Here is a 20,646-nt window from a genome sequence, read left to right on the forward strand (position 1 = left end):
AACTAAAAGAACTCATACAATTGAAACAGGAAGTTCAAGAAGCCATAACTACACTGAAAAAGAAAATTGTTGGACTGCTCAGCTGGTATCACAAAAACAAATTAAGTCTGTTCAACTTCAAGTTAACAAGCTATATTAGCACAATTTCTAAAATACTATATTGATGTGTTACCAATTGAAGTTATTCATTTCAAGTTAACAATATTCGTTTTTTAGATAAGGGTTTGCCATTTTGGGGGGATTAATGCATAAAACTATTAATCTGTTATTGAAATTATCCTCAATTTAATTGCTTTATTGGATGATCAGATTAAGATATTATCAGCAGCATTACTTACCAACCATTATACACATACTGCAGGTCAAAGAAAATTACTCACATTCGGTATGTATCGATCTATCTATCCATCCATCCACGTATCGATCTATCTGTCTGTCTATCTGTCTATCTATATCTATATCTATATCTACATCTATCTTTGAGTGATGGAACTCATGTTAGTGTCAAAGGTTCTGTTAATAATACATAGAATCCCTCATATCGGTCGTCAGACTTCATGAACAGGGAATTTAAGGAAGACTCAGCAAATGAAACTCCACCATCAAGCTGTAACAAGCACATTTACTGAAACTGAAGAATGGCAAAGAGTGAGACACACCGCAGCTGTCCTCTCACAGAACATTTTCCCACACTCCCCAAAGCCTGTAAACCTGTGCTAACAAAGCCAGCAGTGGCAATCTGTTATAATAACAATGCGATGTGAGGATTCCCACTCAGGTCAACTCTGACCTACTTATGAAAAGCTGTGGTGAGGGGTGAAATCTGTAACAGCGTGTTATAATCCAAACAGTCGCATCTGACCACCTACTTGTTGGTGGGAGGGTCTTCGATGCGGTTGCCCAGCTGGGACTCGTGGCTTTTGCTGCGCGTCAGCGATATGTTGGGAAGCAGATGCAGCACTTTGCGGGAGGGAGGCGGAGGAGTGCAGGGGGGCTTCAGTCGGTGACGCCTCTTCGAAGGCGGAGTTATGGGTGGGGTGGAGGTGCGTCCGTGGAGGCGGGCCGTGCGAGCTAAGGGCATGGGGAATGGATCCGTGAGGGGGCTTTCGCCATGGAGGTGCGATGCCAGCGCTTCAGGCGTGGGCGCCGCTGACATGGAGCCCGAGCGGTGGTGAGGGAAGGTGGGGCAGGGTGTGGATGGGGTGGAGTGGATGGCGGAGGGCCGGGCAAGAGGCGAGGGGCTGTGAGGACGGAGTGGGGTGCCTAGGCCTGTTAGCTGGTCTGCGGTCAGTAGCGAGCCACTGTCCCTCCTGGTGGGCTCAGACATCCACAGACCGCTGTCTTCCCTCAGTTCACCTCCTGGACACGGAGCAAAAACAAGAAAAGAAACGTCAATGAGAAAACAGTGTGATGCATTTGATCTGGGACGCTTCCAAGGAGTAAACCCACATACCTGATTCAGTGGCACTCTTCAGACAGGAGAGGGCAGCACCGAGTCTGGCACATTCCTCTGAACTGGACCCGAGTCTTCTCATCGTGTCCCTCACCTGAGCACCTGTCATCTGCAGTAAGGCATCCAGGGACAACTTTGCTTCCACTGCCTGCAGACGAGCAAAGAAGAGGAGATGGAGATAACTGAATAACTGTTTAACAATGTGCAAAAGCATAAGAAACATACAATCTTTTTCCCTGGGAAGTAGTAATATGAAGATTGGTAATAAATAAAGTATAAACAGTCACCAGACTGATGGTGATTATTTGTTAAATATTCAGAAACATCATGTATATTAATCCAGCCCTGGACTCTTGTATCTAAACTACTAACCAACACTAGTGTGGCCATAATAGAACTGACATTTGTGTCACAGGATAAAACAAAGACTGTGCTTGAATTTGTTTATATAACATCAATAAAAAAAAAGAAAACTTCTAACATTTCAGCGTGTGCAGCATCCTGTATCAGTCAGCATTACAGGGTCAAAATGTTATGGCACTAAATAGGTCATTCAACCCTCAGCATGCTTCCTGGAAAATAAGTGGTAATCCTGTTTGTTTGTGGTATTACAAATACTATCTGATTGTGCAGTGCAACACACTGCACAAATGCGACAACACTACAGTCTGTCAAGAGCAATAAAACTCTCAAGATCAAACATGAGGTTGAATTTAATCAGTGTCAGGCAAGAAGACGTATGTACAGTATAACACGAATGGAATCACATATCATAACATTGTGCAAGTAGGATATTCCATTAATAAAGCAGAGCACATAACCCTGACAGGCTACAAGTCAAGATAATAGGACCACAATGTTTATTTGATATATTAATAGAATTTCTATTAATAGAAAACATTTTAAAAAACACATCTTTTTCTGTTTAAGGCGAAAAAGATATAAACATACTCATATGTACATGTGCATAGCTGATGGTGGGACTGAATATATATTGCAACCTGCTTTGCAATATGTGTAAGTGAGTGTTCAAATATATAAATAAAGATGTATACATGTGTTTTGCCTAAAACCTGGGATGTTCTCTGTAACTTCTGACAGTTATCAGCTTTTTAATGTGAAGCAGCTTCATCAGAAATTAAAGTTGTAGCAACCTCCACCAAGGAGATTATATTTTCACCCCTGCCCGTCTGTCTGTCTGTTTGTTTGTTTGTTTGTTTGTTTGTAGGGATGTGGCATGGGTCAGGGAAGAAACCATGATATTCTGGTGCGGGTCCACATCAGGGGGCGGATTTCAGGAATTTGTTTTCACTTAATATATTGTTGGGTTTTAAGACATTTTCCTCAGGAAAATAAATCATGGATCAGGCCCATTTAAGGAACTGGTATTCATGAGTGTGTGTGATTTGGTGCAGCTTGACTATGTGTCCGTGCTTACTTGTCACACTAATAAAGGGAACGTTCATCAAAACTGTAACTCTGACTTAATAATGCTGGATCACTATTTATGTAATGAATTCAGTCTTTATTGAGGCTAATTGTCCTATAATTGTTAACCTACTTCCATAAACGTCCGACTCTCTTGCAGTGAAGTACGTAGGCCTTTCTCTATTTCCTCTCATTTTCTCTTCTTATCAGCCTTTCATGAGTTTATTCTGTTAACGTTCATTTGCTGTGACAATAGGCAAAGTAACTGCACAAACAAACAACTCGTTGGACTCTCTGGATCAGAGCAGGAAATGGGAAATATTCAGGAGATTGTACTGTGATTTTAGGATGTTTTTTGACAAGGGAACTGCGCAATTGCTTATCATTAAGGTTAAAACCTTGCTCTGAGAGGGCAAACACTGATCAGAGAAGTAGGGCAAGCTCCCACACTATGTACACACAGTTAGCAAAAGGAAGGACACACATACACAAGGGGGAGTTGATGTGATATTCAAAAGTGCTCCCTTCCCACCTCCTCAATCATAATATCACAATGTTAACCATGAACGACATAGCTTGCGTACATGATTGCTCATACAGGGTCTCAATGAACATCACATTGTGGTTGAATGTTCTTACTGATGGTGTATTTGAATATTGAGAAGCACACGCTGTCGTTAAACTAAGCACCGACACTAAGGATGAAACGATAAACGGCTTACAATGGTAAAATTCTCGATAGTTTGTTTTGCTGTTTTAATTACAGTAATGATTTGGTTCACATGTCTCAAGGCAGAGCAAGCAACAAGCATTTGTTGTGCGTTGTAAAAAAAAAAAATGGCGTAAATAAATGCTAACATCTACTATCACCAAATTGTGCACGTTCAACAATCCCTGATATTTCGTCCCATTTTGGAGTCGACGTCTAAACTTAACGTAACGAATCGTCAACATTCTATGCTCCGATTATAAATATATTATCTAAATGGAAGACTTCAGTTTGTGTATCAGTACGTTTTGAACAATTACACACGTGAATACCAAAATAATACTGATAACTGTGACGTGATACAAAATGTTTCATCTGCAACCAAAACGGAACAAGAACACTTTGTTTCTCAAGTTTACTCATGAACTAGAATAACCACTCTGTTGTATGCCTCCTCAAACAAGGGACTGACAACCAAAAAACATAACGCCTCTGGCCACTGGCTGTTGCCGGCCCGGACACATAAAACAGTACAATTAAGTTTTACAATTTAGGAAAGTTTCACATGCCTGTATGACGTTTTGTAATATTTCCCTGTCAGTTGCAGCGCATGAGCACAGAGGGTGTGTCCAGTATTTAAAATAAAGACTAAATAGAGTCATTGTAATTTTTGGACCATCTATTACATAATCCAGGCCTTTTAGTATAGAGCGAGGTCATGCATTGTAGAAACCTCAATCTAATAATCTTTGATCTAAATAGGTCATCACCACGCAATGACGGCTCTGCATCTTTTAAGAAATCCCTCACTGGTATACAAGAGATATAAACTAGTGTTTTTACTACGCTATGAAACAAACAAAAGAAAGTCTTATTTTAAAGGTTGCTGGGAGATTCTTTGAAGGGGAGATGGCGAGGTTAAAAAACGAAAAGCAAAAAGAGCATGAAAGATATGACCAAGTTATCAGAAATGTGGGACAATGCCGTAATAATGCACAAAAAAAGCACAGACGCAGGAAAAGAACAACAAGTGCAGAACCATTTTAAAGAAGCAGGTCAGAGTTACAGTAGGTCTCAGAATAAAGACACACAGAGAAAAGTATTGGGGACATACAGGAGCTGAGAGGGATTTACAGCAGCACAGGAAAGATGACAAACAATCATGTTTTGGAAAAGATGCGAAATAAGTAAAAGAATGAATTTGATTCATTTTTGTCAAGTGTGCAGAAGCAGAGAGTCGGGATCCAGCTGCTATCACTGTAGATTCCTACACAGAGGTATTGGAGTAATAACTTGAATTATCTCATAACTTAGAAGAAGATAAACAACAAATAGAAGAAGCAGCAGATGGTCCCATGTTACAGCCAAACTTAGTTCTCTGCACTGGCTCCCTGTCACTTACTGAATCCAGTTCAAAGTTCTCACTCTAACATCAGGGCTCCATGAGGCCCTTACATATCTAACTCCACCCTAATTCATCCACTGGCTCTCTCAGATCACACTCAGAAATATCAGGGGCCTCATTTATAAAACTGTGCGTAGGATTCATACTAAAAGTGTACGTGTGCACAAAAGCCAAAAATGGCCTACGCAAAAAAAAAGAGACTCCGATTTATAAAAACCATGAAAGCCACACTCCACCTGGAACCCCACACACACACACACACACGTCCTTGATGATCCCCGCACATTGTTAGAAGATATTAAAATCTATTAATGACTCGGCTCTGTAACTCCTCTGCTTAAAATGAACTGAACGTAATTCGCTGTAAGTTGTTTTATATTCTTTTCAATTGAAAGTTCTTATGGAACAGTTATGTCACACGAGCACAAATAACACTGTTGGTTTTAATGTTGACGATGAAGTGGATCAATAATCTGCTTCAGTTCACCCCCTCACGTCTGTCTCTAAAATGTTCGTACGCATGGGTCAGAATTAGACCACATTTTCCCGTCAAGTTTGTTTTTATAAATGCCAACGTTTGCGTGAGAAGTGGCGTCCGCATTTTTCCAGCCCTGTTTTTGTCCGTACACAACAGTTATAAATGAGGCCCCAAGGCCTCTTAACATGCCAGAGGTTTTACGTCAAGGTTCATACATTATTATGTTCCCTCGACCAATTTTCAAGAAATGGGTTGCTTAGTTTTTGCATAATCATGCTAACTAAAAAACAAACGCAGGTGAAGGTAGTAATAACTGCAGTGATAATTGAACTTTCCTCCAGGGAATCTCTCTGTAAGGACACACATGGATTAAGTACCGTTGACTGAGACTCATTCCCAACAACTGGAGGACGCACAAGAGACAGTGCTGGTAGCTCTGATAAAATATTTTAATTTCAATAGTTCATGAAGTTTGCTCTAATCTGTAGAGTAAACATCCACTGAGCTCAAACACTCTCCAGTAGCACTCACCTGATGTAAAGAGGTACACAGCAATAGGCGGCAGCAGCTAGAGCGGTTTGTTTGAAGAAGAACAAGTCTATCTTGTCTAAGTGATAGTGAGCAGTCCCTTCACCTGCCATATTAGTCTCATGAAAGATGTTTTGTATATTGCTATGAAAATTCAGCTATAGGGAACGATAGCTTTTCAGAATTCATCAGTTCAAGTTTGGATTTGTTGCTAAAAATGACTGAGCTTCTCTTTTAGAAAGGCATTTTGATGGTGACCGGTCAAATATTCCTCATGCACATGCGAGCGCAGACTGAGCACACATACTGGATACAGATAAATGTCACAGACACACATTAGTCACCCAGGCCGCAGGTTTGGAGGCAGCGAGAGACACCGACATGCACACAAAACAACACGGCCCGTACCACGGTGAGCTCCGGCCGCAGGTTGATGGTGCGTAGCCAATCCCGTAAGCGTGGGTAGCTGTCCAGGGCCTCGGGCCTCTCCGTCTCCGGCACTTTCTGCTTGCACTGCAGCTGTTTACAGATGTATTTCATCAGCTTCACCTGCAGGGAGCAACAGAGAACACAGTGAGGAGGGGAGGGGCAGGTTAGAGTGGAGACTGGCAGCGTGCAGCTAAGGCCTTCACTGAGGATGCCGCCTCAGTGTCAAACGGGCTAAGTAGGATAAAAAATTATGCAGTATATGTATTTTATCATGTATTAATTGAGTTTTTTTTTTTTTTTTTAAATCTATGGCAATGATTGCGTCAACAAAAGTGACATGCATTCAACCATTATCTGATTCAACACAATAAACACTAACCTCGTGCAAATGTGCCCTGAACTCAGTAAACCTGCAGTAATGACTCCAGTGTTTGTTTAACCCCATTTCCCAGTGTGCCCTGTGCACCCGACTGTTAATTAGATATAAACAGCAATTATTGTGCAGAAGAAAAACGAGCTGGTCATCTAATGAGAGCATCTGTGGTGCTGGCACGAGGAACGAGGAAGCAGCTCGGTGACGTCAACAACGTCAAGAGAAGTGCAACTTTCCATTTCGGCGCTGCACCATCACTCTATAGGGAAAAACATGGTGCAGAATCAACCACACTGGGCATGTGCCTGGACAAAGCTTCCTCCTCCTCTTCCTCCAGAGAGCATCCCCCAGCATCTTCACACTCTGGTGGTTCTGCTAATGAAGCAGGGGAGTGACCAGAGAGGAGAAGAAGAACAACTAAAGCGTCGCTGGCCGAGTGTAGTAGCTTTCTGACGCCCTGCTGAGACCTTTTGCTGTAGTGTCACATGGCACGTGACACGCCATTTAACATTAGTGGAAACTAAACTAAACCCTGCTGTGCTTGGAAGCTCGACTCGTCACAATAGTCTTCACACTAGTAAAATCACACTGGATTCTTGTACTTTTGATTTTTAAGCAATTTACAGGCAAATTCATAGCGTCCATGTACCAGTCCACTTGGGTGCGCTATGGTCCTCGTGAAGTAAATGTCATTCTTATGTCAGTCCAAAATTTGTGACTGCGTCCATTACACATGCTCTAAGTGCAACATCTCCAGCTGTTCCATGACCTTACTATCACCATTGCCAACTCTGTGGAAGCCCCCACCCAGACTGCAAGGAACCTGGGTGTGACACAGCCAACTCCCTCCCTGACTGCTAGTGCAATCCGACCTCTGCAGCTCATCCAGAATGAAGCAGCTCAACTGGTCTTCAACCTAACTAAGTTCTCTCAAACTACACTCCTCCGCTCCCTTCACTGGCTACCAGTGGCTGCCTGCATCCGCTTCACTTGCGTACCAGTGTTGTGAATGGATCAGGCCCAGTCTTCATCCAGGACATGGTTAAACCTTACACCTCAGGCCGTCCACTACGCTCTGCATTGGCCAATCGGCTTGCTGCTCTCTCACTGCGAGGGACACCTAGCCACTCAACAAAATCACGTTTGCTGTCTTGGCTCCCCTTTGACTTCAGGACAAGGGCTAAAGGCACATCTCACATCTATGAAGACGATGGTCTAATGACAAAATAAATAAATAAACAACAATAAGTTGCACTTATATGTTGCACTTACATGTAGCACTTTGTAGTTTGGCTTTTTTGAAGCTAATGCACTTACATGATTCTTGCTGTTCTGGGTTTGTACCCTCATGGCTGAATGCACTTATTGGAAGTCGCTTTGGATAAAAGCGTCAGCTAAATGATATGCAATACTGGATAGGACTGGATTGTGGGATCAGGTAAGAATGTGTGCAAAAAACAGAATGATACTGACCCTCGTTCTGGCATGAATGGAACTGTGGGCATGTACACGGAACAAGTATGGTCAACACTTTAGTCTCCACAAACGACGAGAGCCTGAACTATGTTGTTTGGCCTGATAATACCAAACGATATGAGCCTTTCACATCATATGAGCATATCACATCAACGTTTATGTTTGATAATATGCACCAACATGAAAACCTTTATTTTACGAGATAAACAATGCAAAAAAATCTCCCTGTGTCTGCGTGTGTTTTATCCGGATACGCCAGATTCTTCCCACAGTCCAAAGACATGCAAATTAGGTTTAGGCCGTAGGTGTGAATGGTTGTTTGTCTCTGTGTGTCAGTGATACACCAGCTCCATGTCCAGGGTGAATCCCGCCTCTCACCCAACATCAGCTGGGATTGGCTCCAGCTCCCAGCAATATAGATAATTCATGGATAGATGGGACAATGCAGAAAAGATGTACATTTATTTTTATATTTTACATTAAAGAAAGTTAGTTTTTTAAATTAAAGCTCTATATATTTTGTTTGGTTTCATTTAAAGTTATCCATAAATATGTTGTTTGCCGTAAAATATCAAGCCTCAATTAGATTTCATTGTCATAAGGGTTTGATAACATCTTAGGAATATTTACCGATTTAAAAAATATATATATATATATATCTGCTGATATATCGGTATTAGAATTTTTTTAATCCCGGATTTTGGTATAAAATGCCAGAAGGTGTGAGACAAGTCTGAGTCTTTCTTAGCCGATGACAAGCGCAGTGGTCTTGTGAGTAAGTATTACATTGAACACCGTGGTGTTGGTTTGCACAGGCTCACCTTGTGCAGCCCTATAGTGTGTCTCCTTATCTCACAGCCTATCTGAGAGAGTCCATTACAGCAGGCAGCACCTTCAGATGAGCCGTGCGACACCAGCTATAGCTGTTGGCCCACCGTGCACCTCTCGAGTGCCGGCGCGACAATGAGGAGGCGCACGCTTCTTTCTCTGCTCTTTCAGCTCTGTGACACGTCGACTCTCCAAATGGTGAATAGAGAGTCATAGAGCCGTGCTCATCTCTGAAAGCGTGGCCTTGGGGATGTAAAAAAGAAAAAGGCTGATTCGTAGCAGCTATAACAGAAGCATCTCCACTGAGCGCAGAAAGAGAGAGAGAGAGGATTGAAAGGAGGTGAATGCTCTCTGGGTCTATTGACGGCTGCTGCTCTTTTCTGCAGTTACTCATCAATTATCAGCTGCACTGAAAGCATTCTCCAATAATAAAACAGTGCAATACTGAATATAAGAATGTAAAATTTCTAAACTTACAGTTGTTATATGTGCACAATTTTCTGGGACAGATACCTAACACAGCAAATAGCAAATTCTGAATTTGAAAAGTTGCTCTTATCACGGCTGCAAAAAAACTTTATTTAAAAATACACTCATATATTGTGCATAAATGTTCACTTTCTGACCTTGCACATTAATGCCTCATCAACCAAAACATTTGGTTTTAAAAACAAGTGGTTTGTTTCTCTGGTGCAGTGGTATCTGTAGAGTTCGAACCTCTGTTTAGCGGCACGCATTTGACCTTTGAGGCAGGCCTGTGAGAGCAGCTCCTTCTATGGCTGGAAGGGAGGGACAGGCAGCCCCCTCCCCCTCTGACATTCTCATTTCTAAACATTTGGGCTGGAAACACATGTCCAAATACAAGGGAAATTTTCATTTACATTTCAAAATTCAGCTACACAGCTTCAGCGTGCTCCCATCACCTGTGTGAACATCCCACAGTAGAAACCCTGCACTCAGTGTGTCTGAGCGGGCCTCCTGCTTTTCCTCCCCGTACACTAGTGCAGTGCTGTGACGTCAGGTCACCTAGCAACCCCTCTTCTGAGTCGTCAGCAACATTTCAGTGGGATTTTCCCATACATGTGAAGCACGGCGCTCAGACACAATACATCTCGACATTCAAATGTCAGTGTGCATCTCTCTGCACGACAATGACTGTGGTGGCTTCAGACACAGGACTGACACTTTTACTTCCACACACACATTTTCTTTCACCTATCATCACCCTAAATAAAAGTGAGGTGGACAGGATTACACAAGCTCACATGTCCCCAAATCCCTCACTGATATTGGTAATGTGTGTATTTGTGCTGGGAGCACGGGTCAGGCAAACCGAGAGATAACGACAGCGCCCGCTCGCCCCCCCCCCCACCTCCTTGCATCTTTTGCTGCAGAGTGGAGAAAGCAGCATTTGACGTGTGGCCTGGGGGTGGGAGCAGGAGGAGGAAGGGAAGGGGGGAGAACGGCGTCTGAGACCACCTGTCGACAGAGCTAAACAACGCCATGGCAACGGCCTAATGCCGCGAGGGGATGAGTGACAGCCGGTGTGTCAGCTAGCAGAGAGAGAGAAAGGGGAGAGGGGGAGAGGAGTCCCAGCAGCGGCCTGCCGCCTGACACAGCAGACTCGGGGAGCAGATCCCACTGCTCCAATTGTTTCCTCAAGGCTCTTGCTGACACAGCCACTTTGGTGCACCTGCCATATCTGAGCAGAACTGAGCAGCGACGCTCTGTCCCTGAAAACGATATTTGTTCAGGAAGGTCAGCTCGTTTTTCTTGAGCTAAAAATGCACGTTGTTTCTAGTTTCATCAGAGCAGACTCCCTGAATAAGAACGCAGCTAAATCACTCAAGTCAGATTCAACATCAAACATCAAGGCAAAACTGAGTAAATCTTGGATATTTTTCAACAAATCATAAATGATTCTTGTAAAGCCCATATTCCCAAATCACAAATTTCCTCATAGGGTTTAACAGCGTGCAGCTTCCTCTGCCCTTAACCCTCGACACGAATGAGGAAAAACTACCCAAAATTTTTTACAACATTCATGAGAAAAGACAGTGTCTAACATAAAAGGGGAGGTGTATCAATGTATTTATGTAACAAGAAAATGTCTGACAGAGATGAGGGGAGCCGTAATGACAAGTGTGATGACAGATCTATCCTCATCCCTGGTGACACAAAAGATGTTATATTCAAGTTGTAGTCTGCAGGATCCTCTGACTAAACATGTGGCCTTTATAGTCAGTCACTCACCATGGAGTGTGACAGGAGCAACTGCAGCACTGGAGCTGAGGCCTGATGCAAATCGAATGCAAATCTTATTACTTTCAAGGGCACATTTTATAAAAGGATCGTGCAATTAAACCCGTGCGAGTCGACCTGATGTTTTATGGCTGGTGCACAATTTCATCTGCACATAAAAAATTACGACAATGTCAAAAGACAAGAAAAAAAAAACACACACAATGGAACCAGGCGGGCCTTGTTATGCAGAGGTCAGGTCATGTGGATTTTTTTTTTTTTTGGGGGTGGATATACATTGTTGACGGTCCCAGACAATGGCCTGCTGCTCCTCCTCCATCATTGTTATCACCAGTGTGAGTTGACCCCTACACTGGGCTGGGTGCAGGGGTGGGAGGCGAGGAGCTGATAGAGCGGCTTTCAACGCTCTGTGTCAGGGTTGAGCAAGGTTAGTTCCTTGACAACACACACACGCACGCGCGCACACGCACCCTTGTTTAAGCTACACTTTTCTAACAGAACACAGTGGTCAATGTGGCCATTTCTAATACCTCAAAACAGATTTCTAAGTATCATTTTAAGGTGACTGCAATAAACAGAATTTAGGATTAAAAGTAATGCACGCCATGCTAACTTCCTCTAAAGAAGCACAGCGGACCTCAACATTACAGGATGTAATGCAACATGCCAGTTTAAGAATAGATCAAGGCCGGCCTACACCGTTCAACCATCCTGATTTCCACATCATGCAGTCCATTCTTACTGACTACACCACCAGAACTGTAAGAAAGAAAAGGGAAAAAAGGAAACAGGGTCAGCATTGCTACAGTCACTAGAGCTGAGCTTCCTTTATACCCTCATGTGAGCGACAATCTCCATTGTCTTCTCCTAGGACCCCAACACACAGGCACACAGACACACACAGAGCAGAGCGGTTGTCATGTCATGAGCAGCGGCCCGGCGGATTGGCCAGAGATTCTCCCCTCCCCTTTCCTCCCTGCTCTCCCCTCTTGCACAGGCTCCTTGCGCGTCATTTGATTTTCTTATTTAACAACCAACCCTGAAAACGCGTAGGAAGAAAGATGTCTAAATATAGCCACAGCCACAACAGCTCACACCACGAGCGCACACAGCAAACTCTCTCGCAGCACCGTGAGGAGACAAAACAAGAGTGATGCTTTGCTGTTCGCTGATCACCACAGAGGGCAATGCTTCAGAAAGAGGAGATGCTTTCATGTGAATAAACTTAACAGCCCTGGCTTTTTTAAGGATGTGTAAAACACAGTGCTCGAGATCTACCGTTTATTGGGCAGGAAGTGTCTGGATCACGTAAACCTGATTTGTATCTGCTTGTAAAATACTGTAGACAAGCCCCTATGGCAGTGGCACGATGGCAAAAGTCAGGCAAACACAAAGAGCTACAGTACAAAACTTACACGGAGGCAGTGAGAGAGGCAGCAGAGACCAGGCTGAGTGGGATTAACATGTGAAAAGTGAAGTACCAGTTAGCACTCCATTGGAGAGGCCAGTATCATTATCCTCTCACTGGCGAGGCTGAAAAAACACACAGTTCAAGTGGAATAATAAAGCTCTCTCAATGGAGGTAGAAAGTGAGTTCAAGCCTCTATTCAGTGCCCTCCACTGCAATACGGGAGCGATACCTGTTTGCACTGCGAGTGTGACGGCTGCTCTCGCCTCAGACAGTTCGCTCGAATTTGCCAGATGAATTTAAGAGGCTAAAGCTACACCCATACTACTACATCATAATCTGTGCTACGGATTTGCCTGACATCCATGCTACTTCAGAGATGTAAAGTCGCTAAAACAGAGACATTGGAAAAGCTGCTGACCCCGCTTTAGTTTGAAAACTCTGAGACTTTGTTTTAGTCTGGACGGGCAGAAACTCACAACCTCCTGCTGATTGGGTCTTTTCGGTCGCGACGCAACCTTTGCTGATTCGTAAGAGCAGAACGCAACATAGATAATCAATCCCAAGCCTTGCTGACCCTGTTGTCTTTGATTAATTGTTAATTCTGCATCTAAAACGCTACAGCTGCTTAATTGCCTAGGAGACAAGCTTTCATTCGACCGATCTGTGTACACCATCACGCACATGACTTCCTGTTTACACCTGCACGCTCGTGCCCAGTGTGCGTGAGACACGATATGCGTTTTCAGGCGTGTTCGTATGGACGGGGATTAAAACTGAGCCAAAAAACTCATGTGGACAGAGATCGTTTTAGTTTGAAAAGGCTGTAATAAGATAATGATTATGATAATACTAATAATAACTTTATTTGTATAGCACTCATCCAAACAAGGTTACAAAGTGATTCACAAAATACATGGCATTGAAAAAAAAAATTATAAAATAATAAAAGGTTAGCAGATATTAGTGACATATTCAATTGTAAGTGCCAAATAATAACAAGTTATGGTAAAGACCTTAAGAATTATAGAGAAACCCAACAGTTCCCACAATGAGCAAATACGTTGGATATATGTTATGTAAAATATGTTATAATTTAATATCATTATAGTAGTTTCATGGATGTAGCCTCAGAGTGTGAGCGGTAATGACGCCTATCAGGTGAGAATGATCTACGTGGGATCACATGGAAAATGATATGGGGGTTTCACACCTCTCACTTCAGCGCTCTGGGTTCAGACAAAAACACCGATAGGTTTATGTGATGTCTCGTGCACGTCGGAAATGAAACATCTGACATATTTGGCTGAACTTTGGAATCATAACGGTGCCAAGATCTACAAAGCCAGACAAAATCTATGATCAACGCCCCCGTCACGCCGACTTAAAACACAAGAGACGTGTGAAATCTGCAGGAGGAGTAGAGCGAGAAGTGAAAGTGCACGCTTATGGCGAGATGTGGTGTCAAGACAGGGTGCCAGTAAAGACACAGGAAGTAAGACGGCTGATGGGGACAGCACCCCGTGGCTGACCTGCTCCGCTCGAAAGACATCCTACGCTGATGGATCTAAGGACGAACCTGATCAGTAACCTGCTGATCTATAGTCCCTGTCTTGTCAGTTCAGACTCATTGGTGCTGATTTAATGAATAGAAACTGGAACAGTTGCACAAGGTGTATTGGTTGAATATAATCAAAGTTTAGTGCCTTGATACCTAAACAGGTGCTTTCCATTATTAAAATATATTCGATGTGAGAAATTCTCTTTTTTTTTCTTGTCTCATCAAAGGGCGCTCAGAGTTCAAGGAGCTAAATAGCTGCAACCATGAAGGTGACAGACTTGACAATGTTTCTAAACCTTCAGTTTAAATGGGTTTTAAATATATATGTCCATAAACAGCAACTGTATTGTCACTTACACTGTATTTTATATTAGTTGTAACTGTTTCAATGGCCAGAAACAATTCCAAAGCAAGAACTGATCATTATTTCCGAATGAATAAAAAAAAGCAAGAGGAAGTGCTCATATAATCTGCACTTACCTTGTACAGAAGTTGAAAAATGATGATAATAATATACATAACATGTCATAATAATATGTCAGGAGTCAAAATGAATAAAACTAATTAAAGTAGACACCTGCAGCTAAAATAAAAGTATGGATGCCGAGCATCTGGATCTATTTACACTTGCTTCAGCTGAGCAGAGAAGCCACAAGAATAATGTTATCATCATATCACAAGAAAAAAAAAAAGAAACTGACACAGATAAAGGCCTGCAGTGCACCACTAAAGAGTGAAAGTTCTTCAAATGCTGGCGTGAAAACATCAGTTCAAGGTAAAGTTGTGACTAAAGCTGAAATTTACAAGGAACAGTTTGACCATTGAGGCAAGAGTGAAGTTATAATCAGTTAAAATAAGATTAAATAAAATAACTACAATGGCACTTAGTGGAGCGCAAACCTCCACCAAGGACCCAACAGTCCTCGTATGAAACCACATTTAAAATCACTAGAGATGCATCCATAGCAAATTGCACACACAGATATCACAGATGTCACTTAAACAGGTCCGATTTCTTTCATCGAGATCCATGAATAACTGAGAAATCAAGGAAAATGTTGGAAAACAACCATTCTTGCAATCTTAAAGGAAGTGAAAAAAGCTTGATGGATGCTCCCCATAATTTAATGGGTTCTTCCCTGACCAATACCACATCATTCCACCAAGTTTTGTGCTAATCAATTTAGCAGTGTTTGCTTCATCTTGCAAAGATAACACCAAGGCTCATATTCAGCTGTGCCTAAAACTACAGTGTCTGCTGTACCTGTTTCCACTGCAGCGACTAAAAGCCAGAAAGCAGTGAGAGAGGATGCCATCTCTTTATAAAAAGGGGTCTCCACGATAGAAGCTGGAGGATCAGAACAACAGTTAGTCTCGCAACCACAGGAAAGAGACCTCAAGAAACACGTGTGACCAGCGAGGCCTGCCCATTGTCACGTAGAAACAATGGCGGTGCAAAAAGGCATCTACGAGACAGCGCACCTCAGGAAGTACTCTGCCAGATCACATCCTGTTCAAAGCAGTGACGAAGGCATGCATGACGACAAATAAAAGAAGAGTTAGAGCATGTGGAGGAGAGCACGTCGTGTACTTCACTTCGCATTTACTTGCACAAACTATTCAAGCACACCAGACGTGCTTTAACCCGTTAAAGCCGAAGTGGGACGAGCTGTAGTTATGTTCTGCTTGAGAAAACAAAGATGTGCTACGTGCGGATTCATTGTCACTCATTGTAGAAAGGCAGTGGGGTTTTGGGGACGACTACAAACTGCAAACTGATCTGGTCTGCTTTCTATTTAAGTAAATGTTTGATATAATACCAGGCTTCTTTACTTGAGCCTGTGAAACTGTGTTCCCACACAGAAGCTTGCCAACTTGCACCCGTTTGCCTGCCAGGCAGCGAGGGAGCTATACCAACTTACTTTGTAGACATTTGAACAATCCGACTGGATAAAAGAGCTGCGCATAAAAAGCACAGCACTGTCTTGTCATGTCTGTCTCTTTCTGCAGACTCTGATATGACCATCACAAATACAGGTGCATGATTTGACATATTGTCTTGCAACATGGTCTGCTAAGGCAAAGATTACACATACACTGAAAGTGTTGCTCTACGTGGCTAGTTTCTTCACGAGTCACGATTCTCGTCCGTTTTTTAAAGGTTCTCTCGAAAAACCACAGTTCAGCAAAGTCCCCGCGTTGCCGAGCGTCTGAAACTAAATGCTCGGAGCTTTCTGGAACATTAGTTTTTAGGGGCGACGGCACGATTGTTCCTGGGGTGTTCGGTTATACAGAAATAAAACAGACATGGATAATTGATAGCCTCTAGCCAATCAGGAGTGAATATTCCTTTTATCCAAGGTATAACGCTTAAATAAACCATGAGCCAGAAAACCCATTTACCATTGTCTCCACAGTGTCGGTGTCTCTGCAGCCTTTTGCAAAGATGCAATCATCTGCCCGTTACCAGCTCACATTTTTAGGCTTTTCACAACTCCATATCTCACCAAAATGTACTGTAGCACACACACACACACACACACACACACACACACACACACACACACACACACACACACACACACACACACACACACACACACACACACACACACACACACACACACACACACACACACACACACACACACACACACACACAGCAGGGCCCATTGTCCCCTCATTGTATTGTTGCTAACAACATGAAGCAGTACACTTTCTATGAAAGGATTCCTTCAGTCATCTCACAGTGTGCAACTGTGCATTAATCCCACGCAGGTCTGAGCTAAACTGACCCTAATGAAAAAGGATCATATCAGCAGTGGTGCAGCTAGGATTTTTCTAAATCAGGGGCCATAAAGGGGCCACAATTTACAAAGGGGGCCAATAATGTGTCCATCCATGCACAATTCCTGATCTGGTAAGGTGCACATTGAAGTCATTCCAGCAGAGCCACACATCATTGAATATATTTCGAAAATTGAAAGCACATTGTCTACTTAACAAATTGTGATATATATTTTTGGTATTGCTAGTAAAGCTCCTATTCCACTCATCAAAACACCCACTTACATCTGGTTGCAATGGGAATGAATATAATCAGCATTCAATCCGGCATCAAATGACCCAACGGCAGACACAGGTTTCAATCGGGCGAACGGCGCTGAATTGGCAGACAGCGAGGTGAGAGAGCACGTCTCGGTTGTAGCTGCGTTTGTGACCTCGAACATGACAGGGAGAAGATTCCAGAGGCAAACTCCTCAACTGGAGTTAGGGAAGCATGTTTACTCGTGTTTCAAAACCCTGCTTATCCCTGCTAATTGTGATGTGTAAAACGTACATGTGACAAGATTATGTAGGGGGAAAAAATATGACTGGCAGGACCCAGGGACTTCAGGGGCCAATCAGATTCCAGGTTGAGCCAGTGCCCCCCTGGCCCCACCCCTGCTAAAAATAGGAATCACATAGTAGGAATAATGAGGCTTATGATACCAAAAAATTCCCTAATAGGCCAATTTTACATAAAAGGCAGCGTTTCTAATCTGCATCTGAATTTGATAGGAACATTTCTAAATGACAAGGGGGGGGAAGGGCGAGGGGATGGGAGCAGAAATACACTGTGTGCATCCTTTGCTGATCCCAGCACGTTAACCATGGCATGACTCCTCCATTGTACCGCCCGGGAGGCTGTGGTGTGATGTGCCGAGGCCCAACAAAGCGACGTGCGGCTCTTATTGCGCAAAAAAAGCAATGTCAAGTCATCCCATCACGACCGAGCGGAATCTGCATCCAAGATCCGGATGCGGGGAGGAGGAGAGGAGAGCCGCGCGCACACGGAGCCGGACACAACACATGGAACGCGTCGTGCATTTGGCTTTGTGTTGTGTTTGCGTCGGGGGGTTGGGGGGGTTGGTTGGGGGTTCACATGAATAACAGCAGTGTGGGATTATTGAACGGGTGCCACCAGGGCCAGGCTGGATTCGGGGCTATACCACCCGGACTAATGTGTGCAACCTCCCGGAGAAGGAGGTCACGCAGAGATCCTAAGTGGATCACTGATATCTGTGGGGATTATCGTGGAGAAATAAAGAAGCAGCAGTGTAGCTCCACAGACACCCTCAACCCCCCCACCCACCCACCCAGCAGCTAGAAAACACGCTCCGCCGATATTCAGCCTGTGATCGAGGCGCTCATGACTCCGCAGTTTGACTCGACCGCATCTCTGTGACATGTCTGCAAGGGAGAAAAATAAAAAAAAAGCCCCATTACCTCCAAAGTGCGTATCTCCTGCTGCGTGAGGTCGTTGGACGCGGCGCATTTGGTGCGCAGCCCCTGTAAACTGGAGATGGAGATATCAATCATGTTCTGGATCAGTTCGCATTGGTGAAGCGCGGCCATCGCTGCGCCACCGCCGCCGCCACCACCACCACGGCCGCCGTCCCTCTCCGGCTGAGGGTGGTCGTCGCTCCGGACCATCCTCCCACCTTTCACAGACACGCTATCCATTCCTCAGCATCGGGGCCGCGGCTGGAAGGAGCTGGGAGTCAAACCGCGGGGCTCCGGTGCAACATATGCAGCCGTCAGAGCGACGCGGCGGCGGCGACCTATTGTGGAAGTTCGCTGACACCAACCGTCCCCCAGCGCCCGATCTGTGGCAGAGGATGGAAACCCAGCGTGTGAGGGTGGAAATGGGTCTTTGCTTTCTTTTTTCTCTCGTAGATAGAACAAGCAGATGCTCGGCGGCGGCCCCCGGGGCGAGAGGCGGTCCAGTCCGGTGACGCTGGGTTTGGGTTTCCAGTCCGTTCAGGCCACCGACGAGCGGAGAGTCCACCGACGGCTCAGGCAGAGGCTTCACCGTCTGTCAGCTGTTGGGAACATCATGCGCCGCGCTGCACTCTGGGAAATGGAGTCAGCCACACTCGTGCGCGTGCTCAGTACACACATACACATGAAACATACAGGAACCTGCTTTGTGCAATGAATATACTAGGTTACTACTACTACGACTACTACTACTACTACTACTACTACTGCAAATAATAATGATAATAATAATTAGCCCCAGCCCTGCCCCCCCAAAGCATGGATGGATACTACTACCAATCCTAATATTAATTCTCATACTACCACTAATAGGCCTACTACTACTATTACTACAACAACAAGTACTACTACTACTACTTCTAGTACTAATAATAATAATAATTGCCCACCCCAAATAATGCGTCAAAAGGATAAGCGGTATAGATAAAGGATGGATGGGTATATACTACTACATCTACTACTAAAACTAATACTCATACTACTACTAATAGGCCTACTGCTACTATTAGTACAACAATACTTACTAATAATAATAATAATGGTAATAAGTTTACACTATCTACAAAGCCATAAGTCAACAATAACATGGGTAATTCATTTATTATGGTTGCATTCTCTTTAGCTGTTCCAGTTTTGGTTAGACCATGGTCACACCTTTTCATGATACAGTTTGACATGCAATACAAGGAAGAGCATAGGTATAAACAATACAACGAATTAGAAATATTATCATACATATCCATAATATATCATTTAATTCAGTTGCGCTGCCTTGCTTCTTCTCTTCTGTTAGGGTTTTCTGATGTGACCAGTTTGAGTAGTTTGGGGAAACAAGAATCCTCATCACCTCTGACAGTGGAACACCATTGTGTTACCCTGTAGTCTGTGTTGAGCACCATAAGGCCACAGGGATTATACACAGATCTCATCCATATTATAGATCAATAGTGAGCTACATAACAATTTGGACTGTGATATTTGTTATGTGGTACAGTGTAATATTTATTGATTATTTTCTTTCCTCTGTGTTTCATCAAAGGCTCAGTCTGTAAGTGCACAGCCCCGCTCCCATCCCACCACTCAAAGTCCACCTTCACTTTAGCTATTACAAATACTGAAAAGTAATGAGTACTAAAAACTGATCAATTAATCTTTGCATTCTCTGAATAATGTCCAGACTAAAGGCCCAGAAGAGAGCACACCAAAAATAAAGAAATAACTGTTTGTCCCTGCAACATCGAGACTGAAGTGGATGGTGTGTCCTCTAATCAGGACAGTGCATGTGTTATGGATGAGGGTGGGAGGAGTGTGCAGGTTCCCACAAATATTAAGCAACAGTACACACATGGCTCATTGCTGCAATGAGGGTGTGATGTTCCTTCCTTTAATATACCCTGATTATACAATGGTATGTGAGTCACTTTTCATGGAGCCTTGTGTTCTTCGCCATCCATCTGTCCATCTGTCTCCTCTCTGCTGATTGC

At 43.6% G+C, this 20,646-nt stretch overlaps 1 protein-coding gene across 5 annotated transcripts in view; it reads right to left on the reverse strand.

Moving 5' to 3' along the window:
- ksr1a (kinase suppressor of ras 1a) overlaps positions 1-19,215 on the reverse strand; it is a 32,398-nt gene extending 13,183 nt beyond the window's left edge. For 3 of the 5 annotated variants that reach the window (XM_034606722.1, XM_034606720.1, XM_034606723.1), the window contains exons 1-4: positions 18,608-19,215; positions 6,410-6,550; positions 1,454-1,601; positions 870-1,359 (exon numbers count right to left, since the gene is read on the reverse strand). In XM_034606722.1, coding sequence (XP_034462613.1) covers positions 870-1,359; positions 1,454-1,601; positions 6,410-6,550; positions 18,608-18,844 — 1,016 coding nt within the window. In that variant the 5' untranslated portion in view covers positions 18,845-19,215. The remainder of the gene's footprint in view (positions 1-869; positions 1,360-1,453; positions 1,602-6,409; positions 6,551-18,607) is intronic. The other 2 variants (XM_034606721.1, XM_034606724.1) reach the window with 2 other exon arrangements.
- Between the last annotated feature and the right edge of the window lie 1,431 nt (positions 19,216-20,646).

This window comes from Hippoglossus hippoglossus, chromosome 14 (assembly GCF_009819705.1).
Source record: "Hippoglossus hippoglossus isolate fHipHip1 chromosome 14, fHipHip1.pri, whole genome shotgun sequence".
In the NCBI taxonomy this organism is placed as follows: Eukaryota; Metazoa; Chordata; class Actinopteri; order Pleuronectiformes; family Pleuronectidae; genus Hippoglossus; species Hippoglossus hippoglossus.